This window comes from Delphinus delphis, chromosome 16, assembly GCF_949987515.2.
Source record: "Delphinus delphis chromosome 16, mDelDel1.2, whole genome shotgun sequence".
Classification (NCBI taxonomy): Eukaryota; Metazoa; Chordata; class Mammalia; order Artiodactyla; family Delphinidae; genus Delphinus; species Delphinus delphis.
The window spans coordinates 77,744,614-77,770,103 of NC_082698.1; the positions used below are offsets into that span (position 1 = coordinate 77,744,614).

General features: G+C 44.5%; 1 protein-coding gene across 4 annotated transcripts in view; it reads right to left on the minus strand.

The window, feature by feature from the left end:
- Positions 1–25,180, minus strand: part of LGALS8 (galectin 8) — a 31,403-nt gene extending 6,223 nt beyond the window's left edge. The window contains exons 1-8 of one of the 4 annotated variants that reach the window (XM_060035016.2): positions 24,714–25,180; positions 21,571–21,720; positions 4,221–4,309; positions 3,121–3,331; positions 2,069–2,188; positions 1,188–1,244; positions 388–414; positions 144–266 (exon numbers count right to left, since the gene is read on the minus strand). In XM_060035016.2, coding sequence (XP_059890999.1) covers positions 144–266; positions 388–414; positions 1,188–1,244; positions 2,069–2,188; positions 3,121–3,331; positions 4,221–4,309; positions 21,571–21,615 — 672 coding nt within the window. In that variant the 5' untranslated portion in view covers positions 21,616–21,720; positions 24,714–25,180. Of the gene's footprint in view, positions 1–143; positions 267–387; positions 415–1,187; positions 1,245–2,068; positions 2,189–3,120; positions 3,332–4,220; positions 4,310–14,395; positions 15,450–21,570; positions 21,721–24,614; positions 24,689–24,713 lie in introns of those variants that run through there. The other 3 variants (XM_060035014.2, XM_060035015.1, XM_060035017.1) reach the window with 3 other exon arrangements.
- Positions 25,181–25,490: the final 310 nt, after the last annotated feature.

Below are 25,490 nucleotides of genomic sequence, written 5' to 3' on the forward strand. Positions count from 1 at the left end.
GGTTGACTGATAGCCGTCCAGGACACCAGTGCAAACACAGAGTGGCTGCTTTGGGCTTGTACTGAGGGTAGCAGTTACGCATATCAGCTAACTAACATTAAATACTTGTTAGACAGAATTAAGAAAATTTTGGCTCTTCAAACCTTTGACAAACAGTCGGTAGGTAGTATTTTGGAGCAAGTCAAAGTGTGATTGGCTGGCGAACCTTTGCTCTTGGTGTAGACAGTTCTGGGGATGATTTTAGAAATGTCTCCTCTATTACTAGGCTGTAGGGAAACAGTTCTGCAATAAGGTATGGAATGAATGAACCTGTCTTCCAAAGCTTCAACTATTCATTTCCTGGGCAATCTTATAAAAGGTTCCACAGGTTATAGCAAAAATACTTACAAACTGTGACATGCCAGACTTCTGTACCTATTGGAAGAGAAAGACAAAATACAGATGATTGACGGAAGAAATACGTTTTATAACATGAGCAGTTGGATCTTACTGGCTGTACCACCCAGAGCCTGGGCCGGTAGTGCCTGCTCCACTCCGGGGCGGGGGGACATGCAGGTGGCCAGTGCTTCCTGACCAAGTGCTTTGGAGCTGCAGAGTGCCACTCAGGCTGGGAACAGACTGACTGTCCTGTTCATCTGAATCCTATAGCCTCCGCCACAAGCTGAGCCTTTCCTGAAGGCCACATGTGGGCTTCAAACACATTTTCCTTGTTCTTCCCAGGGTGCTCCCCAACTGCTGAGATTCTAGTCTGTCTAGGAACGTGCTGAGATCAGTAAGGCCTCACTTTCTCCACACTAATAACAGCAAAAAATGTCTGAACTGCAGTTGTTTCCACAGGGGGAGAAGATACACGTGGAAGTTCGTTTGCCCATGCACTGGCTGTGCTCACTATTTATAAACACCTCCGGACAGCCCTATTCAGCAGTTCAGAGAGTTCTTTGTACAGAAGATTGGTGGGTAGTGGTCAGATCCACTGAGAGTCTAAACAGCAAAACTTATAGCACCTGGCACCCTGAAGTATATGCCTCAATTTTCGAACGATTACTTCCAGCCTGTTAATTACTAAAAATATAAGTTTTCATATTAAAAACAGTTTTTTTAAAACTCAGCCTGCCTGCCACCTAATTTACATGGCAACTAAAAAAACATTTTTAAACTGGTGGTTGATTAAGAGATTTAATATTTACATTTTCTTCACTTATCTTTGTCCATTCCAGAGTAGATGCTTGGCTACTTCTTAAATCCTGAAGAAAAGTTCAGATTAATATTTAACATCCATCAGAATTCTAAATATAACCTGCTTGACATATCAACAAAAATTATAAATGGTATTAAACATGAAAATATGACAGAAAATTATCCAAAAATGCATGAACATTAGCAACCTTCTCCCCTCTGTCAAGCTGGCAAATGTTAAAATCAGAACTAATGTCAAGAAGAATGTGAGCAGGGGCCTCCCTGGTGGCGCAGTGGTTGAGAGTCCGCCTGCCGATGCAGGGGACACGGGTTCGTGCCCCGGTCCGGGAAGATCCCACGTGCCGCAGAGCGGCTGGGCCCGTGAGCCATGGCTGCTGAGCCTGCACGTCCGGAGCCTGTGCTCCGCAACAGGAGAGGCCACAGCAGTGAGAGGGCCGCGTACCGCAAAAAAAAAAAAAAAAAAAAAAAAAGAATGTGAGCAAATGAATACAGATCTTGAGACTACTTTGTTTTACTCTCTTTGGAGGGCACGTTAGCAATTTCAATCCTAACTTAAAATGCAGGTACCCTTTGACGTCCCACTTCTAGGAAACAATCCTAGCGAACTGCTCCACTACGCTCCTGCATCAGGGAAACGGCCGCTCTCCAGCTGTAAAGGCTGTTTGTTTTGTTGTTACTGTTTGGGTTTTTGTTGGAACCATGCTAGATTTGAGATCCTACAGACAAGCAAGCCCTGGTCAATGATTAGCATCCTGCTAGTCTGAAAGATTTACTTCCAAGAAATTAACACACTAATGAGGGACATATTTACACAGTTTTCAAGAAAACATCACCAAAGACCCCCTGCCGCCCCCCATGGAAGGGGACTGACCGAGCTGAAGCTGAAACCCACGGAGTGAATGATAACTTTGCCATAAATGCCCAGGGTGTCGATCTTCTCTAGGCTGATCCTGTGGGCGTAGATCAGGGTATGTTTTCCATTGACAGCCACCTGGACAAACACAGAAGACAGGTCCCCCCCACGAATAAAACAGTTAATAAATGCATTTTAGCGGGTACCAGTGCACAGGGCGCCTCCCTCTCCCGCCAGATGTCAGTACTTGTAGGAGTGTCGGGAAGACACGCCGAACACAGTACAGTCTCTGATCTCAAGGAGCTGAAAATCCCATTGGCGGGCAAAAGAAACACAGGAAAAAAACCAAAGCTCAAGAGCACGGACAAGCATTAAAAAGAACGATCCAGACCCAAGTACTCCAATGGCCAGAGGAGGGATGAGGGGAGAGAGGAGGTTTAGGGGAGAAGTGCTGGTGGGAGCAGGCTCTGAGGGTCAGAGGGGTCTGCACCTCGGGTGGGGAGTCTCCACCTGAGCCGTCAAGTCCTCCACAGGCTCGTGGGCCAGGAGGTGGAGGCGCCTCCAGGACCACACACACCCGAGGAAGCAGCGGGAGCACTGACGACACGCAGCGGGGTTGCTATGAGCTCCTCTGGGTCTAGAATCTCAAGATCCTACGGGACTAGGCTGCGGCAGGATGCAACTTTACAAACCCCGACTCCCACGCCAGGATCCCATCTGTCAGTTCAGACTCTCCCACCCTGCGGGTCCTGCTGCCTGGGGTTTACTTTCCCATCCTGAGTGTAAGGCTGTGCCAGGTCAGAAGGAAGCTCAGCCCTGCGAGGAGCAACGATCTAACAAACTCCCGCTGCGCTGGCCTCGCCCTCTGCCAGCACGGCGACCCCGGCAGGGATGCTGGCTGTGCCCGCCTCACAGCAAGGGCCCCGCCGGGCCCTCCTCTAGAGGAACATGATAAAGGCAAACTCTTCCTCTGGATTTAGGACACGCAAGGGTGAGTTCACTCATGTGAAAAGCTTCCCTCGTGCTTATTCTCGTGAATGAGGATCTAACCCCTGTTCTCCAAAACCTGCCTGGAATTTGTCTTTCAGCACCATGATCACGATCTCAAAAGATTTTTCTTTATTGAAAGGCATGTCATAGGTGATCTCTTCCCAGCCCCACTTCTCATTTTTCAGAGTGTTGCAAACAATGCAGTTGGCCCTTCTGAACCGTGGATTGAAATGAAAGGCCACGTCCGCTCGAGGTTTCACGCTGCTGCCACACTGTAAGTCCACCTGGAACCTGAGGAGGGGAGGAAACACAGGCTGCGTGAGGACTCAGGGAGGAAGGCGGCCTCGCAGGCCCGGCAGCGCAGAAACCCAGGCCGAGTGACAGCTGACGGATCTTCTGTTCACTCACATGCTTTTGGTGGCGGTCCACCACAAGCACCCACATTGCCCAGTCTCCCCGCAGGTGCGTTCGCCCAGGTGCCCCGAGCTCTGCCGATGGGGTAGAAGTGAAGTGTGCAAGGAAGATTCCTGGAAACGGTCTCTAAAGTCAGTTGGCATCTGCCTTCTGTCCACCCCCCACCCCTTCCCCCCAAATAGCACACAGTCCCAGGCAGCTACCCAAACACAACGTGAGGACCAGAGTCCTAGCTTCCAGGAACCACGAGAAAGAGGACCTCACCCTGGCATGGCAGGGTGAGTGCGTGAAGAGGCGCCCTCAGCCCTCCAGACTGTCCCCTTTAGATGTCACGTTCACATCTTATTTAAACCACTGTTGTTCAGGCATCCACCACACAGAGCCGAGCCCAACTCTAGCTGATACAGCCTCGTCCAGACTCTACCCAAAGCAAGCATTAGATAAAACCACCCAGAACAGGCCTTAAGAGATGGTGTGGGAATGTTACACTGTAACTAGACTGTGTCCCTGTCATCTGACCACAGTTCCCTTCATTAACCGTATCTCTAATTCTTTATACTACAATCAGACTTACAGCAACAAAAAGTCCAAATAACCTGTATTTCAGTTTTTCATTCCAATTTCCTCAGCACCTTGGCCGGGGCTGCTATGAAAGCAAAATCAGGCCTCCGAGTATCCAAATGGTCTCTCCCTCATGATTTTTTGTTGTCCCACAATCACAACGAGTTTATTCTTGTTCTCTTCTCATCTAACAGAATGACTTTACCTGTCTGAGTCACTAGGAACATGCCCACGTAGTACAATCAAAGTTCCAGGCTCCAGCTGCTCAGAAATGGTCCCAACATAGGGGATTATCTAGGAAAAAAATAATTTTAACAAATGTTCATTTACAGAATCAAAAGACTACATTCTTAAAGGCTGCACATAAATATTACTCAGCCATAAAAAGGAACAAAACTGTGCCATTTGCAGAGATGTGGCTAGACCTAGAGACTGTCATACAGAGTGAAGTAAGTCAGAAAGAGAAAAACAAATGTTGTAAGTATCGCTTATATGTGGAATCTAGAAAAACGATACAGATGAACTCATTTGCAAAGCAGAAATAGAGGCACAGACGTAGAGGACATATGGGTAACAGCGGGAAAGGGGGGGTGGGATGAATTGGAACGAGGGGATTGACACATATACACTACTATGTATAAAATAGATAACCAATGAGAACCTACTGTATAGCACAGGGAATTCTAGTCAGTGCTCTGTGGTGACCTAAATGGGAAGGAAATCCAAAAAGGAGGGGATATATGTATATATATATCTGATTCACTTTGCTGTAGAGCAGAAACTAGCACAACATTGTAAAGCAACTATACTCCAATAAAAATTAATTTAAAAAAAAAAAAAGGCTGCACACAAGTCTGCTCAGACACTAGCATTTTCCAGGTCCTTCCTCCCCACCATTCAAACAGCTACACCGGAACAACACGGCTAGGAGGCTCGCAACACCTGCACACCACTCCGAGTTCTTTAGGAAAAGACACATATTATTCCCAGTACTTTTTATGTGGCTGGGGGTTCTGTGACATGCCACACCCCACCCCTCCGTCCTTCCTAAAGTTCCACTGATCCCAACAGCAGGATCCAGAAGAGGCCAGGCCCTAGGCCAGTGCTGACAGAGATAATGACAAGCACTTACTGCCTGCAGAGGGTGCTCCAAATGCAGCCACTCTGCTGCAACTGGGATTGCGTGCCTCGCCTTCCCTGCTGGGCTTCCAAGCTGCACCCCACAGGGTACTGCCAGGAACCAGAGAACTGCTTGATCTGAAGGACATGCTGTGGGTGCCTGTGGATCTCTCACGACACAGCACCTCCATGCCCCGACTGGTGGTCCCACACAGGATTCGGGTCTCCCCCTCCCCCCAATCAGCTGGAAGCCAGCCTCTTCGTCTGGGGCCTGACATGATCAGATCTTGTCACTCCCCTCCCCCCGATGCTCCACCCTCCCCCAGGGGATCCGCCATCCTCCCGGGCCACTGGCTATGTGGATGCATCTGCTGCGCCACAGCCACCTCCCTCTTCCCCCTGGGAGCCTCTGACCACACCAAGCAGGCCAGACACCAGCACACCTTACACCAAGCTCACCCGGGTTACATCTATGCTAAAATTGATCCAGGGTAGCTCTGACTGTCAAGAAGAAAGAAAGAAAACAAGAGAGGCCGTATAAAAGTAGTTGTAAGTCAGTGGCTCATCGGCTGAAGATCTCAGCTCAAGCACAATCTCCTCTGTGGAGCCTTGCTCAGACTCCCTGGGCCAACTGAGTTAGCCGCCCTCTGAGGGTCAATCACGGCACTCTGTACTCTGTTCACTTGCAAACAAATGCCTACACTGCGAGCTGCATGGGGCAGGACTGGGTCGTCACCTTTACACCCCCAGGACAGAGGTCAAGGGATGATCAATAATCACTTGGTGAATGAAGGCGCTCTCACCAGCCCGGAAGCTGGGCTCTGGCAGGCCTCACATGTGCAAAGGAGCAGCAACTAAGCCGCTGCTGAATGGAGCGTTGCTGCCTTAAGCAATAAGACAAGAAATCACCAAATCCAGCTGTCACCTGGTGTCACGGCAACTGCTGAAAGCAGCATGGGGGAGATGAACAAGCTTATCAGACCAGAAAACGAAAAGCGTAACAGATGTATAGAGCATGGCTACAGCTGCACCTCAGAGTGGATGGTTTTCATGTATAGAGAATGTGGAAGCAATTACTCCTCTTGGCCACAGCCCAAGAATAAATAGCATGTTCCATTTTCTAAATCTCTTAATAAAATGAGAACAGTTTTTGTGACTTGAGATTTTTTTATATGTTCAACTTGTATTTATGCAGATTATTTAATAACACAAAAATGTCAGTGATATAATTATCAGTGAGAAAGTGGCCTACAAAACCCCATACAGTACGGTCTTAACCAAGTTAATAATAAACATTAAAAGGGAAAAAGAAAACACTGTAAAGAAATAAGCCAAAAGGGAGCTTCAAGATGGCGGAAGAGTAAGACACAGAGATTACCTTCCTCCCCACAGATACATCAGAACTACATCTACATGTGGAACAACTCCTACAGAACACCTACTTAACGCTGGCAGAAGACCTCAGACCTCCCAAAAGGTAAGAAACTCCCCAGGTAGGGCAAAAGAAAAATGAAAAAAGAGACAAAAGAATAGGGATAGGACCTGCACCAGTGGGAGGGAGCTGTGAAGGAAGAAAGGTTTCCACACACTAGGAGCCCCTCCGGGGGCGGAGACTGCGGGCGGTGGAGGGGGGGAAGCGTCGGTGCCATGGAGGAGAGCGCAGCAACATGGGTGCGGAGGGCAAAGCAGAGAGATTCCCGCACAGAGGATCAGTGCTGACCAGCACTCACCAGTGCAAGAGGCTTGTCTGCTCACCCGCCGGGGTGGGCGGGGGCTGGGAGCTGAGGCTCGGGCTTCGGAGGTCAGATCCCAGGGAGAGGACTGGGGTTGGCTGCGTGAACACAACCCGAAGGGGGCTAGTGCGCCACAGCTAGCCGGGAGGGAGTCCGGGAAAAGGTCTGGAGATGCCGAAGAGGCAAGAGACTTTTTCTTCCCTCTTTGTTTCCTGGTGCGCCAGGAGAGGGGATTCAGAGCGCTGCTTAAAGGAGCTCCAGAGACGGGCGCGAGCCGCAGCTAAAAGCATGGACCCCAGAGACGGGCATGAGACGCTAAGGCTGCTGCTGCCGCCACCAAGAAGCCCGTGTGCGAGCACTGGTCACTCTCCACACCTCCGCTCCGGGGAGCCTGTGCAGCCCGCCACTGCCAGGGTCCCGGGATCCAGGGACAACTTCCCCGGGAGAACGCACGGTGCGCCTCAGGCTGGTGCAACATCATGCTGGCCTCTGCCACCGCAGGCTCACCCCACATCCGCACCCCTCCCTCCTCCTGGCCTGAGTGAGCCAGAGCCCCCAAAGCAGCTGCTCCTTTAACCCTGTCCTGTGTGAGCGAAGAACAAACGCCCTCAGGCAACCTACACGCAGAGGCGGGGCCAAATCCAAAGCTGAACCCCTGGAGCTGTGCAAACAAACAAGAGAAAGGGAAATCTCTCCCAGCAGCTTCAGGAGCAGTGGATTAAAGCTCCACAATCAACCTGATGTGCCCTGCATCTGTGGAATACCTGAATAGACAACGAATCATCCCAAATTGAAGAGATGGACTTTGGGAGCAAAGATGTATTATTTTTCCCCTTTCCCTCTTTTTGTGAGTGTGTATGTGGATGCGTCTGTGTGAGATTTTCTCTGTATAGCTTTGCTTCCACCATTTGCGCTAGGATTCTATCCATCCATTTTTTTTGTTGTTGTTGTTTTTTACTTAAAATTTTTTTTCTTAATAGTTTTTAGTTTAATAACTTTATTTTATTTTATCCTCTTTCCTTCTATTTTTTCTCCCTTTTATTCTGAGCCGTGTGGATGAAAGGCTCTTGGTGCTGCTGCCAGGAGTCAGTGCTGTGCCTCTGAGGTGGGAGAGCCAACTTCAGGACCCTGGTCCACAAGAGACCTCCCAGCTCCACGTCATATCAAACGACGAAAATCTCCCAGAGGTCTCCATCTCAACACCAAAACCCAGCTCCACTCAACGACCAGCAAGCTACAGTGCTGGACACCCTATGCCAAACAACTAGCAAGACAGGAACACAACCCCACCCATTAGCAGAGAGGCTGCCTAAAATCATAAAAAGGCCACAGACACCCAAAAACACAAAACCAGACGTGGTCCTGCCCACCAGAAAGACAAGATCCAGCCTCATCCACCAGAACACAGGCACTAGTCCCCTCCACCAGGAAGCCTACACAACCCACTGAACCAACCTTAGCCACTTGGGACAGACACTAAAAACAACAGGAACTACGAACCTGCAGCCTGTGAAAAGGAGACCCCAAACACAGTAAGATAAGCAAAATGAGAAGACAAAAAAACACACAGCAGATGAAGGAGCAAGATAAAAACCCACCAGACCAAACAAATGAAGAGGAAATAGGCAGTCTACCTGAAAAAGAATTCAGAATAATGACAGTAAAGATGATCCAAAATCTTGGAAATAGAATAGAGAAAATACAAGAAACATTTAACAAGGACCTAGAAGAACTAAAGAGCAAACAAACAATGATGAACAACACAATAAATGAAATTAAAAATTCTCTAGAAGGGATCAATAGCAGAATAACTGAGGCAGAAGAAAGGATAAGTGACCTGGAAGATAAAATAGTGGAAATAATTACCACAGAGCAGAATAAAGAAAAAAGAATTAGAACTGAGGACAGTCTCAAGAGACCTCTGGGACAACCTTAAACACACCAACATTCAAATTATAGGGGTCCCAGAAGAAGAAGAGAAAAAGAAAGGGACTGAGAAAATATTTGAAGAGATTATAGTTGAAAACTTCCCTAATATGGAAAAGGAAATAGTTAATCAAGTCCAGGAAGCACAGAGAGTCCCATACAGGATAAATCCAAGGAGAAACATGCCAAGACACATATTAATCAAACTGTTAAAAATTAAATACAAAGAAAACATATTAAAAGCTGCAAGGGAAAAACAACAAATAACTCATAAGGGAATCCCCATAAGGTTAACAGCTGATCTTTCAGCAGAAACTCTGTAAGCCAGAAGGGACTGGCAGGACATATTTAAAGTGATGAAGGAGAAAAACCTGCAACCAAGATTACTCTACCCAGCAAGGATCTCATTCAGATTTGATGGAGAAATTAAAACCTTTACAGACAAGCAAAAGCTGAGAGAGTTCAGCACCACCAAACCAGCTTTACAACAAATGCTAAAGGAACTTCTCTAGGCAAGAAACACAAGAGAAGGAAAAGACCTACAATAACGAACCCAAAACAATTTAGAAAATGGGAATAGGAACATACATATCGATAATTACCTTAAATGTAAATGGATTAAATGCTCCCACCAAAAGACACAGACTGGCTGAATGGATACAAAAACAAGACCCATATATATGCTGTCTACAAGAGACCCACTTCAGACCTAGGGACACATACAGACTGAAAGTGAGGGGATGGAAAAAGATATTCTATGCAAATGGAAATCAAAAGAAAGCCAGAGTAGCAATTCTTGTATCAGACAAAATAGACTTTAAAATAAAGACTATTAGAAGAGACAAAGAAGGACACTACATAATGATCAAGGGATCGATCCAAGAAGAAGATATAACAATTGTAAATATTTATGCACCCAACAAAGGAGCACCTCAATGCATAAAGCAAATACTAACAGCCATAAAAGGGGAAATCGACAGTAACACAATCATAGTAGGGGACTTTAACACCCCACTTTCACCAATGGACAGATCATCCAAAATGAAAATAAATAAATAAACACAAGTTTTAAATGATACATTAGACAAGATGGACTTAATTGATATTTATAGGACATTCCATCCAAAAACAACAGAATACACATTCTTCTCAAGTGCTGATGCAACATTCTCCACAATAGATCATTATCTTGGGTCACAAATCAAGCCCTGGTAAAATTAAGAAAATTGAAATCATATCAAGTATCTTTTCCGAACACAACGCTATGAAACTAGATATCAATTACAGGAAAAGATCTGTAAAAAATACAAACACATGGAGGCTAAACAATACACTACTTAATAACGAAGTGATCACTGAAGAAATCAAAGAGGAAATCAAAAAATACCTAGAAACAAATGACAATGGAGACACGACGACCCAAAACCTATGGGATGCAGCAAAAGCATTTCTAAGAGGGAAGTTTACAGTGATACAATCCTACCTTAAGAAACAGGAAACATCTCAAATAAACAACCTAACCTTGCATCTAAAGCAATTAGAGAAAAAAGAAAAAAAAACTCCCAAAGTTAGCAGAAGGAAAGAAATCATAAAGATCAGATCAGAAATAAATGAAAAAGAAATGAAGGAAACGATAGCAAAGATCAATAAAACTAAAAGCTGGTTCTTTGAGAAGATAAACAAAATTGATAAACCATTAGCCAGACTCATCAAGAAAAAAAGGGAGAAGACTCAAATCAACAGAATTAGAAATGAAAAAGAAGTAACAACTGACACTGCAGAAATGAAAAGGATCATGAGAGATTACTACAAGCAACTGTATGCCAATAAAATGGACAGTAGGATACAACCAGGAAGAAATGGACAAATTCTTAGAAATGCACAACCTGCCGAGCCTGAACCAGGAAGAAATAGAAAATATGAACAGACCAATCACAAGCACTGAAATTGAAACTGTGATTAAAAATCTTCCAACAAACATGGACTTCCCTGGTGGTGCAGTGGTTGAGAGTCAGCCTGCCGATGCAGGGAACACAGGTTCGTGCCCCGGTCCAGGAAGATCCCACGTGCCGCAGAGCGGCTGGGCCCGTGAGCCATGGCCACTGAGCCTGCGCGTCTGGAGCCTGTGCTCTGCAACAGGAGAGGCCACAACAGTGAGAGGCCCGCATACCGCAAAAAAAAAAAAAAAAAAAATCTTCCAACAAACAAAAGCCCAGGACCAGATGGCTTCACAGGCGAATTCTATCAACCATTTAGAGAAGAGCTAACACCTATCCTTCTCAAACTCTTCCAAAATATAGCAGAGGGAGGAACACTCCCAAACTCATTCTACAAGGCCACCATCACCCTGATACCAAAACCAGACAAAGATGTCACAAAGAAAGAAAACTGCAGGCCAATATCACTGATGAACATAGATGCAAAAATCCTCAACAAAATACTAGCAAACAGAATCCAACAGTACATTAAAAGTATCACACACCATGATCAAGTGGGGTTTATTCCAGGAATGCAAGGATTCTTCAATATATGCAAATCAATCAATGTGATACACCATATTAACAAACTGGAGAAGAAAAACCATATGATCATCTCCATCGATGCAGAGAAAGCTTTCAACAAAATTCAACACCCATTTATGATAAAAACCCTGCAGAAAGTAGGCATAGAGGGAACTTTCCTCAACATAATAAAGGTCATATATGACAAACCCACAGCTAACATCATCCTCAATGGTGAAAAACTGAAACCATTTCCACTAAGATCAGGAACAAGACAAGGTTGCCCACTCGCACCACTATTATTCAACATAGTTTTGGAAGTTTTAGCCACAGCAATCAGAGAAGAAAAAGAAATAAAAGGAATGCAAATTGGAAAAGAAAAAGTAAAGCTGTCACTGTTTGCAGATGACATGATACTATACATAAAGAATCCTAAAGATGCTACCAGAAAACTACTAGAGCTAATCAATGAACTCAGTAAAGTAGCAGGATTCAAAATTAATGCACATAAATCTCTGGCATTCCTATACACGAATGATGAAAACTCTGAAAGTGAAATTAAGAAAACACTCCCATTTACTACTGCAACAAAAAGAATAAAATATCTAGGAATAAACCTACCTAGGGAGACAAAAGACCTGTATGCAGAAAATTATAAGACACTGATGAAAGAAATTAAAGGTGATACAAATAGATGGAGAGAGATACCATGTTCTTGGATTGGAAGAATCAACATTGTGAAAATGACTATACTACCCAAAGCAATCTACAGATTTAATGCAATCCCTATCAAACTACCACTGGCATTTTTCACAGAACTGGAACAAAAAATTTCACCATTTGTATGGAAACACAAAAGACCCTGAATAGCCAAAGCAATCTGGAGAACAAAAAATGGAGCTGGAGGAATCAGGCTCCCTGACTTCAGACTATACTACAAAGCTACAGTAATCAAGACGGTATGGTACTGGCACAAAAACAGAAATATAGATCAATGGAACAGAACAGAAAGCCCAGAGATAAACCCACGCACATATGGTCACCTTATCTTTGATAAAGGAGGCAAGAATATACAGTAGAGAAAAGACAGCCTCTTCAATAAGTGATGCTGGGAAAACCGGACAGGTACATGTAAAAGTATGAGATTAGAACACTCTATAACACCATACACAAAAATAAACTCAAAATGGATTAAAGACCTAAATGTAAGGCCAGACACTATCAAACTCTTAGAGGAAAACATAGGCAGAACACTCTATGATATAAATCACAGCAAGATCCTTTTTGACCCACCTCCTAGAGAAATGGAAATAAAAACAAAAATAAACAAATGGGACCTAATGAAACTTAAAAGCTTTTGCACAGCAAAGGAAACCATAAACAAGACCAAAAGAGCCATCAGAATGGGAGAAAATATTTGCAAATGAAGCAACTGACAAAGGATTAATCTTCAAAATTTACAAGCAGCTCATGCAGCTCAATATCAAAAAAACAAACAACCCAATCCAAAAATGGGCAGAAGACCTAAATAGACATTTCTCCAAAGAAGATATACAGACTGCCAACAAACACATGAAAGAATGCTCAACATCATTAATCATTAGAGAAATGCAAATCAAAACTAGAATGAGATATCATCTCACACTGGTCAGAATGGCCATCATCCAAAAATCTAGAAAAAATAAATGCTGGAGAGGGTGTGCAGAAAAGGGAACACTCTTGCACTGTTGGTGGGAATGTAAATTGATACAGCCACTATGGAGAACAGTATGGAGGTTCCTTAAAAAACTAAAAATAGAACTACCATACGACCCAGCAATCCCACTACTGGGCCTGAGAAAACCATAATTCAAGAAGTCATGTACCAAAATGTTCACTGCAGCTCTATTTACAATCGCCAGGACATGGAAGCAACCTAAGTGTCCATCAAGAGATGAATGGATAAAGAAGATGTGGCACATATATACAATGGAGTATTACTCAGCCATAAAAGGAAACGAAATTGAGTTATTTGTAGTGAGGTGGATGGACCTAGAGTCTGTCATACAGAGTGAAGTAAGTCAGAAAGAGAAAAACAAATACCATATGGTAACACATATATATGGAATCTAAGAAAAAAAAAAAAGGTCATGAAGAACCTAGGGGCAAGACGGGAATAAAGACACAGACCTACTAGAGCATGGACTTGAGGATATGGGGAGGGGGAAGGGTAAGCTGTGACAAAGTGAGAGAGTGTCATGGACACATATACACTACAAAACGTAAAATAAATAGCTAGTGGGAGGCAGCCGCATAGCATACGGAGATCAGCTCGGTGCTTTGTGACCACCTAGAGGGGTGGGATAGGGAGGGTGGGAGGGAGGGAGACGCAAGAAGGAGAGATATGGGAACATATGTATAGCTGATTCACTTTGTTAAAAAGCAGAAACTAACACCATTGTAAGGCAATTATACTCCAATAAAGATGTTAAAAAAAAAGAGATAAGCCAAAAATATTACAGCACTTTTCTTGAGGGATGACATTTTAATTTTCTTCTTCATATAGTTGTATATTTTCCAGATTTATATAGTAAGTACTTATAATGTTTATAACCACAGATTTTTTTTATTATATATTTAACTTTAGGGTGAGAGTTTTTCTTTTTAATTTAAGTATAGTTGATTTACAATGCTGTCCCCATGTCTGCTGTACAGCAAAGTGCAAAGAGCTTTTTGAGACCAACCATCTATTCCCATCACTGCTAATAGATTGTTACAACTGTTAATGAGTTGTTCCAGTCTGAGAAACAACTGCGCTGCAAACTTGGGCCATTTGCTGTTTCAGTTGTCCATATTAACGCTGTCTACTTAGGAAAGTACCCTAACTTATATCAACAATACTCAACTTTTTTGGACCATGTGAAGGAAACAAATGCCCAACAGCCCGCTCACTTACTCACAAACATTGCTCCTGAGGAAAGGGAGAAGGGTGGTTTTCTAGGCAACTCCAAGCTTTGAGGCTTTGTTGTTTCAAAAATAATTGATGTAAAACAATAAAGTACAGATCTGAACACACTAGAGACAATACCATAAGCTTAAGCCCTAGTTAGGTTTGGTGTTACCTGCCCAAACATCCTAGCTGATTCATATTGCTTTGCCTTTTTTATGTCATTCATTAAATGTCTGCTCTACACCAGGGTCATGTTAAGGTAGCCTGCAGCTGGAAAGAAGTATGAGTCCCGTCCATCCGGGAGGAGCTGATACAGTTGGGAAGAAGTCAGATACCTATGGAAAGATTAGAGAGGAAATGTGACACTGTTTAGCGGTTCAAATTGGAATCTCCTTCCACAGGTGGAAAATCCTCTACCTTATAAACATGAGACCTCATCTGAACTGTGGCGAGAGCATACGATGAAAATCTGTCCATCAGTACCCCCAGCTCAGACTCTGAGTTAGGACTCGTGACAAGCAGCAGCCAGAATCATGCAGTATTCACTCTGGCCAGGGGGCAGCAGCTACATCTAGGGTCAGAGGCAGCAGTGGCACCGGTGGTGTCGCCAGTGCAAGAAGTACGTTTGTTCAGTGGTGGCGACAGACGTCTCTTAGAACAGCCCTGCAGCCTGATTTTGGCTGTTGTCTGTGATGCTGTAGTTGACAAGCCTGGTTCTTCAGTCCTGCCTGCTGATAGATATCACTTAATAAATTTCTTTTCTGCTTAAATTAGGGGTTGGCTTCCATGTTTACAACCACAAACCCTGACCAATTCAACATCCACAGAAATGGGGCAGTAAGTGTCGAATAAATGCTTCAGAAAAATGTATAAAAAATAATAACTGAGGTGGCCAAAGTTTATAACAAGGTATGATTTGAGCTGGGAAGAATATGGTTAGGCAGAGAGGAGAAGGAAGCCAGTTCAGGTAGAAATGTCCGTTTACAAAAGCAGAGAGGCAGGAAAAGACAAAACGTATCTGGGAGCCAGTAAATAGTAAGGGAGCAATTAAAGACAGACAGAGTTAGGGTCAGATTTTGGAAGGACATAAGGAAAGCGGGGGTTGGGAACAACAATCCAGTGGGGGTAAAATTCACTGGAGGGCAGGGGATTATTTGTGAGACTGACTCCTTCCGGGAAGCCTAGCACAAGGAGATAAGGACATAATCCAGGCTGATGGCGGCAGACACTGAGGGGGAAGGGGAGGCAGGAGATAAACACGAGCTATTTCAAAGGAAGCTGTCTATCCCGGGCCACCACCTACAATGGTAACACTGGGGAAGAAAGATTTCAGAGGGAAGATGCTGAGTTTGGCTTGGAATACTTTTAGTGTAAAGGGTTGGCAGGACATCTAAGAGGGAACATACTGAAAGGAGCGGAACACTCAGGACCAACATTAAGTGAATGGCCAAGACTCAGAAGTCAGAGTAGAGATGATTACTAAGTACAATGAGAGCTACTAGATAAACTGAGAGAGAGGAAAAGTCAGGAGCAAAGCCTCAAAGGCTGTCAGATTAGGGGGTGTGCAGAAAGAGTTAACACAGCACACCTGGCTGCTATCTTTGAAAGGCCTCCGTCCAAGGCTGGCCCATAGCTGCTGTCTAGGAACTTGGATTTGGAGAGAGCACCCACCACCCTAGGTGAGAAGGGTGGGTTACCCACCTAAACTGTTTGTGCAAACACTATGGTTTATGCTAAAAACCTGCTTTCCTGTTTAGAGTCTGGAGTTTGGGTATGTGCTAGGCAGACGCTATCTACGCATCAAGCCCTCAATAAAAACCCTGGGCAGTGAGTCCCTAATGAGCTTCCCTGGTAAAGAACATTTCACACGTGCTGTCACAACTAGTTGCTGGGAGATTAAGTCCATCGTGTGTGACTCCACTGGCCGAATACCCTTGAAATCCTGCGCTGTTTCCCCCTGGACTTCGCCCCACGTGCCTTTTCCCTTTGTGATTTTGCTTTACATCCTTTCACTGGGATATATCATACCCATGGGTATGACTCTATGCTGGTGAAGCATCAAAACTGAGGGTGTGTGGGAGACCTCGATGCAGGGGGTGAGAAGAGAAAGAAGAGAGAAGGATCTATCAGAGAGGGCAGGTGTATCAAGGAAGTTGATTTCAAAAACGGGAGGACTGTCAATGTCTTTAACATGGAAAAATAAGGAAGATCCCCCCAGCTGCCCCCCAAATGATACTAAAATGGATATCATACCCTCTGATCCAGTGATTCCACTTCTACCGATTTATCCTGTAAAATACTAGCACATGTGCAGAAAGATGCATCTACAAGGATGTACAGCACAGCACTGGATACAATCATGAAAGGAAATAGCTCTTTAACAGGGGACTGGTTAAATAAGTTACAGTACCTCCATACAGTGGACAAATTATGCAGCCATTAAAAATAAGTGAGTAAACTCTAAACATGCTGGTATCTGCAAAATGTGTTAAATGAAAAAAAGCAAGGTATAGCAGTTTATATGGTATGATACATGCATGTAAAGAAACAGGGTATACAAAAGGTGACACACACAACACATGCACACACAACACACATATTCTCAGGAAGGATATACAAAAATCTGGGAGGAAATGATTGCCTTTAGGGAGGGCAACTGAGCACCAGGTAGAAGGAAAATTCATGTTTTTTTTTTTTAAATAAATTTATTTATTTAATTATTTATTTATTTATTTAGGCTGTGTTGCGTCTTTTGTTGCTGTGCACGGGCTTTCTCTAGTTGCAGTGAGCAGGGGCTACTCTTAGTTGCAGTGCACGGTCTTCTCATTGTGATGGCTTCTCTTGTTGCAGAGCACGGGCTCTAGGCACATGGGCTTCAGTAGCTGTGGCACACGGGCTCTAGAGCACAGGCTCAGTAGTTGTGGCGTATGGGCTTAGCTGCTCCGCAGCATGTGGGATCTTCCCAGACCAGGGCTTGAACCTGTGTCCCCTGCATTGGCAGGCGGATTCTTAACCACTGCGCCACCAGGGAAGCCCAAAATTCATGTTTTAATGAAACCCTTAAATACTGCTTGAATTTTTAAAAATGATTTACACATATTTTCTTTATACTTTTAAAATAATAATAAAAAAGGAAAAGCCACTGAGTTTGATGACATCAATGAATTTAAAATTTTAAAGACAGATTATCTTCAAACTGTTAGGGGCTTGACAGCGTGTAAGGACACTGAGCGAAATGGAAAACCACAAAACGGAAGCTGGTTTGGGAAGGACGATGGGAGTTTCATTTTGAACTCACAGTCTTCAAGGGCTGGCAGGGCATCTAAGAGGGCTGGAGATTCACCCTGGGTGAGAGGGCAGAACTGTACGCAGACTGTATGCAAACTGTATTCATATTCTGGTCAGTAAAGACATCAGAGAAATAAAGACAGACACTGAAGACAAGATTGATAAAGAAATTAAGAGTAAAAAATCAGAGGGCAGGGAGGGATAAATTAGGCGCTTGGGATTAATAGATACACACTATTATATATAAAATAGATAATCAACAAGGACCTACTGTAGAGCACAGGGAACTCTACTCAATATTCTGTAATAACCTATGTGGGAAAAGAATCTGAAAAAGAATAGATATGTGTATATGTAAAACTGATTCACTGTGCTGTATACCTAAAACTAAAAGAACATTGTAAATCAACCGTACTCCAATATAAAATTAGAATAAAAAAAAAGAATTAGGATTCAGGAAAAAAAAATCAGAGGGCAGAGCCATGGTGAGGAAATTAAGGCAGCAGAAATCGACTCTCTCAAGATGGAGGTCAGGGACTTCCCTGGTGGTCCAGTGGTAAAGAATCCGGCTCCTGAGGCAGGGCACGCGGGTTCGATCCCTGGTGGGGGAGCTAAGGTCCCACGTGCCGTGGGGCAACTAAGCCCGAGTGCCACAAACTACAAGGCCCACACGCTCTGGAGCCTGCGCCCCACAACTAGAGAAAGAAAACCCACACAACTCTAGTCACAACTAGAGAGAAGCCCGCGCACCACAACGAAAGATCCCGCGTGCTGCAACTAAGACCCAACACAGCCAAAATTAAAAATAAAAAATAAATAAAATATTAAAAAAACAAAAAAGGTAAGTCAGCAAAAGAAGAACAAGGGAACAAAGACGGGGAAGGACCTTCAGAGGTTAAAAAGAAAAGATTTTATTGTTTTGTTTTGTAAGGTTAAATTGCAAGGTAGAAACGGAAGTACTTAGAATACTAAGGAAAAAAGGATCAGTGTGGAAGTAAGGTTCTGAAGGAAATTGGAACAGATGAGCTTTTCAGGGCCAGGTGGGATTAATGTTAATAAGTGGTTTGTTAATTAGGAGTGACAACCAATCGGTTTAATTTCTAAATAACTTCTCAACTAACACTTAATCACGTTTTAACTCTATAAACAGCAATAATAAAATATTTAAGCAGATACTGAGTTGCCAAACAAGAGATTTCACTGAGAGCATTTCTGGTATGAAGATACCGTCTTCCAAATTATTCACTCAATTTGAGCGGAAAGAAAACTGAGCCGGGCTCCTCTGGTGGTGCAGTGGTTAAGAATCCACCTGCCAATGCAGGGGACACAGGTTCGAGCCCTGGTCCAGGAAGATCCCACATGCCGCGGAGCAACTAACCCTGTGCACCACAACTACTGAGCCTGTGCTCTAGAGCCCATGAGCCACAACTACTGAGCCCGCGTGTCACAACTACTGAAGCCCATGCACCTAGAGCCCGTGCTCCTCAACAAGAGAAGCCACCACAATGAGAAGCCCGTGCTCTGCAACGAAGAGTAGCCCTCGCTTGCCACAACTGGAGAAAGCCCACGTGCAGCAACAAAGACCCAACGCAGCCAAAAATAAAATAAAATAAATTAATTTTTTTAAAAAAAGGAAAAGAAAAGTGAGCCGGACTTTTTTAAGTCTTGGAATTCTATCAACTGAACTAGTCAATGAAATATACTAAGTAGGAAAAAATTACACAGGCCAGTTATACAATTTATCTTTTCCAAGAGTTAATATGGACAGAGGGCTTCCCTGGTGGCGCAGTGGTTGAGAGTCTGCCTGCCGATGCAGGGGACATGGGTTCATGCCCCGGTCTGGGAGGATCCCACATGCCGCGGAGCGGCTGGGCCCATGAGCCATGGCCGCTGAGCCTGCGTGTCCGGAGCCTGTGCTCCGCAACAGGAGAGGCCACAACAGTGAGAGGCCCGCGTACCACAAAAAAATATATATATATCTATATGGACAGAATTTGTCTACCACAATTTTTAAAATATATTTTAAGTCATTTTTATTGAATTAATTTTAATAACACTGTTTTACCTGGTTGGCAGCTGCCCCAAACCAAACTAAAACAAAGTCATTGTGAATGCTATTCAACATCCTCAAAGTAATCCAGCTTGTTTTTGGAATATATTGTTACAATAGTTACACTCTTTAAAAAAATAGTTACACTTTCGACATCACACAAGTAAATAGAGCATACTATGTTATTCAAAAAGATTTTATGCATTTCATTTAAAAAATCATTTTGCAAGAGGCTTCAGCTTTATCATTGACACATTCTGTACTTCATGCTCTCAAAATAAAAAAGTGCCCTAAAGCTAAGTTTTTTACTGATATTAATGAATAGTATGCAGGGTTATACGAACTAAAATTTAACATTTTACGGTATAAGAGGCAATAAATGTGGACCGAAACTTTGAAAACATTAAGAAATAAAAACAGAAAGATGGCAGTTCCCTGTCTTCACAAGGCTTAATAAAGAGTATAGCAGAAACTCAATAAACACTTCCCTGTTGTTGAACTGATCACTAACAAAGTAACCAGAATGCAACGAAATATTTACTTTGGAAAGTTATCACGACCTATCCTCAGAACAGCACAAGGCCACCGGGAGCCCTGAATGCAGCTGCTGCTCGAAAGCAGCACTACTTCTGCAGGCCCCTGTCCTCAGGAAATGAAACGTCAGCTGATTTTTGTTTCAACTCTGTAGTCGAGGGTGCTAACCCCAGAAATTACAGGAATCATCATTACACTCTAATACCAAGACATGCAGGAATTTTAAGCTATAAAATTATTTTCTAAATAACATTCAAATAAGACATCTCTGTGATGAAGGGCAGAGCTGAAGGGCATTAACCCGACCATCCAAGCCTCCTGGCTTGCACCAACATTACTTCAGTCCCCCTTGGCAGGCAGCGTTGTTTTTTTTTTTTTTAAATCTTCGCAGAAAGTCAGTCTACAACTTTGAGATGTTTTTAACTCTTAAGATGCGCAAAATTATTTTAAATGTCTAGCTGACTTCAAATTCATCAAGTCTTCCTTTTTAAACATACTACGATTGAAGGCTATTTCTTCTAAGCCTCATTCCTGCACAATGACAGTAAACCTTAGGGGGAAAAGAAAGAGCTACAGCTACAAGTAAATAACAAAAAATTGAATCCACTTACACTAATAAGACTGGTTTAAAGCCTTACTTGAAGCCTTACCAAGAATCTCCTATAAAGGGTTTACAAGAAAAAACAAAAAACGGCAGCAACTTTGTCTCAGACCTAAATTCAGGATTCAGCTTCAGACACATGGAAACTAGACATTTCTAAAGATTCTCACACCACATGAAACTGAACAAGTTCATTACTTCCCAGGACGTATACTGAAATTTCCAGCAATTACATTCGGGGTTCCTGGACCAGCCTGAGGCTGGGACGTGACCATTAGTTTTCCTCATTCTCCATCTCACCACTGGCTTTTGACATTCCCCTGCTCAACTACCAAGCAGGATTTGAAAGGCAGAGGGAAAAGCTGAGAAATTAACTTCTCGTGAACAGGTCTAATTTAAAAAGAAAATTAAAATGTGTAGACAAAGAAATCCACTTTCCCCTGAAAATTATGTCTTAGGATGGTCTGAGCCTTCCCTCCACTGTCCTCCCAAGTTCTCCGTTCATAACACGTCTTATCGTCTTATACAGTTGACCCTTGAACAACATAGGTTTGAACTGTGCAGGTTTGAATCCACTTATACTCAGATTTTTTTCAATAAACACACACCACCTGATGGGCGGTTGGCTGAATCCTCAGATGCAGAACCTTGGGTACCGAGGAGGGCTGACTAGGGAACTTAAACATCTGTGGAGCTCCAAGGGCTGGATCTGGTTTTCAGTCAGGGCCCACTGCAGTCCCACCACATAGCAGGTGCTTTATGTTTACTGAATTTTACTTCTGCCCCTATCCCCCAGCAGTGGATAATTACTATCCAGTTGGACTTGCTCTCAACCCTGGCATAAGCAAAAAGTGGTTTTATAGAAATTACTTACCGGGTTACAGACGACATTCTGTAGACTGTTTAAGGACAACATCATTCTTTTCCACCTTACTGTTGACTGGGGTCTCTCTTTTGGGTATGGTCTAAGATTTTAAACAAGTTTCATTTAAAGAATTCCCAGATTGAAACTGAGGCACCTGACCTGTGTAAAATCAAAATAGAGGGAAAGGAAAATAAGCACCATTTTTCTTATAACTATTTTTTTTTAATTTTTTTTTTATTTTTTGCGGTACGCGGGCCTCTTACTGTTGTGGCCTCTCCCGTTGCGGAGCACAGGCTCCGGATGCGCAGGCTCAGCGGCCATGGCTCACGGGCCCAGCCGCTCCGCGGCATGCGGGATCTTCCCGGACCGGAGCACAAACCCGTGTCCCCTGCATCGGCAGGTGGACTCTCAACCACTGCGCCACCAGGGAAGCCCCTTCTTATAACTATTTTTAAGTACATAAATTATTTTACTGATATTTACCAAATAACAGGATGCTATAACAAAGATCTGACTCCAGTTCTTATCTAATGTACTTTACTAAATAATTTTGGATTATGAGTACAGGAAATATTGATTTTAAAACTACATCATTAGAAAACTTCTAATTTGGAAAATTTATTAAAAATACTTATTACTGGGAGTTCCCTGTTGGCCTAGTGGTTTCACTGCTGTGGTCTGTGTTCAATCCCTGGTCGGGGTACAGAGATCCCGCAAGCCAGGCGGCACAGCCAAAAAACACAGAAACAAAAATTTGTTATTAAAATACTATATCAGGGCTTCCCTGGTGGCGCAGTGGTTGAGAGTCCGCCTGCCGATGCAGGGGACACAGGTTCGTGCCCCGGTCCGGGAAAATCCCACATGCCGCAGAGCGGCTGGGCCCGTAAGTCATGGCCACTGAGCCTGTGCGTCCAGAGCTTTCGCTCCGCAACGGAAGAGGCCACAACAGTGATAGGCCCGCGTACCACCAAAAAAAAAAAAAAAAAAAAAAAATACTATATCAAATAATAGCAAATACTCCTGTACAGCTATCTGAGATATTCATTTAACTTTTCTCATCTGTATAATGAGAATAACAGTATTCACCTCACAGGTTTGTTCTGCAGATTAAATGAATTAATAAAGCAATGGAATAGTACGTGCTTTATAAGTTTTATCTATTGTTATTAGTAGAAGGGATTGCTCTTCCTCCTCCAAATTAAACAAGTCAAAAGGAAAAAAAAATCCAATGCCTCAAATATTAACTTCCATGTGGCTAAAAAAAAGATAAAAGCTTTAAAGGTAAAAGTACCCATCAGTACTACATATAACAGCTCCAGGGAAGACTTGAAGACTAAGCAGAACCAAAAGAGAAATGAAACTCAAGCTTCCTACATTTTACTTCCTCCGATTCTGTCATTATACCAAAGGGCAATACGCATTGATCACATGTATTACTTTTTCTCTATTAAGAAAAAACTGCATCTCCAACCCTGGATGTAACATAAACTGAGTGGTTAAGTTACAGCAAGAGGTGTTAGCTGAGCAGATGCAGGTTGTGAAAGAATTCACAGAAGTATTAACAAGGGAAGAAAAGAAAGTTTTTATTCACTTTCCAAGGGAGGAAAGGGGCCAGACACATAGAGTGGCATCGGCCCTGAAGGGTGGCGGTCTGAGTCTTTTAACGGGTTTCAAAGGGCAAAGTGCAGGAAAGAGCGGGTGGGTTCACATCTATTTTGGCCCACAGTTGTATTCTGGCTTGCTGTGTTTCTATAGGATGTGGTTCTTCTGAGAATCTGTAACTTTTTGTCTTCAGTAATTTTTCAGTCCTTGGGTGTCTCAAAGAGACATGATAGTGGCCTTTGACAGGCATTACTCTATTTTGAACAATGTCAGATGGGCTCACAAGAGGGATTTTGCAGGTGTAATTAACATCAGCTGATGTCAAGATAGGGCGATTGTCCTGGATTAACTGGTGGGCCCAATGTAATTACATGAGCGCTTAATAAACAAAGAAGCCTGAGAGATGCAGTAGCAGAAGAAATCAGAGATTTGAAGCCTGAGAAGGATTCAACACATTCTTGGTGGCATTTCGATGGAGTGCGGGTGGGCATACACGGAAACTGCAAGAAGGAAACAAACCTGGAAAACAAACTAAAGTATCCCAGAAGTTGATTCTTCCCCAGAGAATAGAGCCCAAACTGGATAACACCTGAACTTCAGCTTGTGACACCCTAATCAGAGTACTCAGCCTGGTCTGCCTAATTTTATTTTTGGTCCCCCTAATGTCTGATCTAAGATCTATTAAGAAAATAAGTGGGTGTAATCAAAACATCAAGTTTTATGCGCTAAATGTATACAATTTCTATTTGTCACATATACCCCAATAAAGCTGGGAAAACAAAAACCCTGCAACCCTCTTGGTTTATAAATGTAACCCCATCTATTAACTTACACATTAGTCAAAACCTCAAAACTTTTGCTCCATCAAACTCGGGAAGCATCAACAAGAGCAAAAACAAAGGATACAGAGATGCCACAGCCACATTCATAATTTACATCGTTAGTAGAGAGTGACCCAATTTAAGCCACAGGCCCGCGTGAAACCAATCATTCCCAGAAACATCCACAGGCATGGGTCCTGGTGTTATTAACTCTTCGTTCGCTTCCCAAGAAGCCATCACGATGCTGTTGCAATTCTGAGGACAAACGTTTCCTACCCTTTCACACTGCAGTAAATGACTCTGCATCTCAAAAGAGGATGTTCAGAGCCCGGGAGGGCCACGGAGGTCTGTCATTAAATTTAAAGAACCCGTCATTTAAAACACCAAGAAAGAAACGTCCCCGGATTCCACTGCGCGAAGGCGGCGCTCGCTCCCGGGCGAGGAGGTCGCACGAGCCAAGACAGCACCGGACGAGGCGGTGGTCGACAGCGGGGCTTCCTCCGGGGACAGCGCCGGTTTGCCCGAGGGCTGCGACTCCCGACCATCCCTCGTTCCCGGGTCGCAGCGCGCGGGGCACTGCCAGCCGCCCAGCCCGACCCTCCGCGGTGAAGACCCGCGCGACAGGGTTACCGGAGCCGGTCCCGCCCGTCTGACTCTGACACGGGGCCAGAAACACCGCATCCCCTCCTCGGCCGACGAGCCCACCGCCGCGACCGCCCGCCGACTCACCCCGGGACTGGCGTCGCGCTCGGCGTAGGAGGCTGTTCTGCGGCCGCGGCGCGTTGTCCGGATTCCCGGCCGGGCGTGCGTGGGCGAGAACGGGAAGCGAGAGGAGTCAGTCCGCCGCCATTTTCTGGTTCGCGCGCCCCTGGCGTCGCCGTCGGCCTTGCGTCTGCGTGCGGGGCGCGCTGGCGGCTCCGCTGGGCTAGTGGCTGGTCCGCTGCTGGCCGCTCCCCCGGCGGGGCGCCCTGCACGGCCTCGGGGACTCGGACCGCCAGTGGCTTGCTGCGAGACGAGCAGAGAGGGAGGGGGCAGAGTGTGTGCTTCCAAAATTCCCGGGTGGATCTGGCCGCCTCTGACCCGCCGCCGGGGTTGGGGGGCCGGGAAATGGGGAAGAGAGAAGGAGAGACCTTCTGCTCCCTCGGCCCGCGTGTCCCCGGCCTCCAGGGCCGGTGTGGACTTCGCACAGGCCCCGCCTCGACCCGGTGATGGCTGAAAGGGGCCCACGCGGCCAGAGGGGCCGTCTGTGACCTTCCCTGGTCGCCCGGCTCAGCGGGGTCAGTGCCAGGTATTTCTCAAGGTCTGCTTCCTTGTCTGCCATGGGTTAGAGTCCAAATAGTACATACAGTGCAATAAAAGAGAAGCTGACTTGGAGGCATCCCGGTGTTTTGTTTGCCACACCTTTGGGTGTAAATAAAATGCGGGGAAATGGGTTCAGTATAGCTGGACTGAGTCCAGCCCGGAGCCCCTATCTAGTGAGTCTAACTTGGACTTCAGCCACTGCGG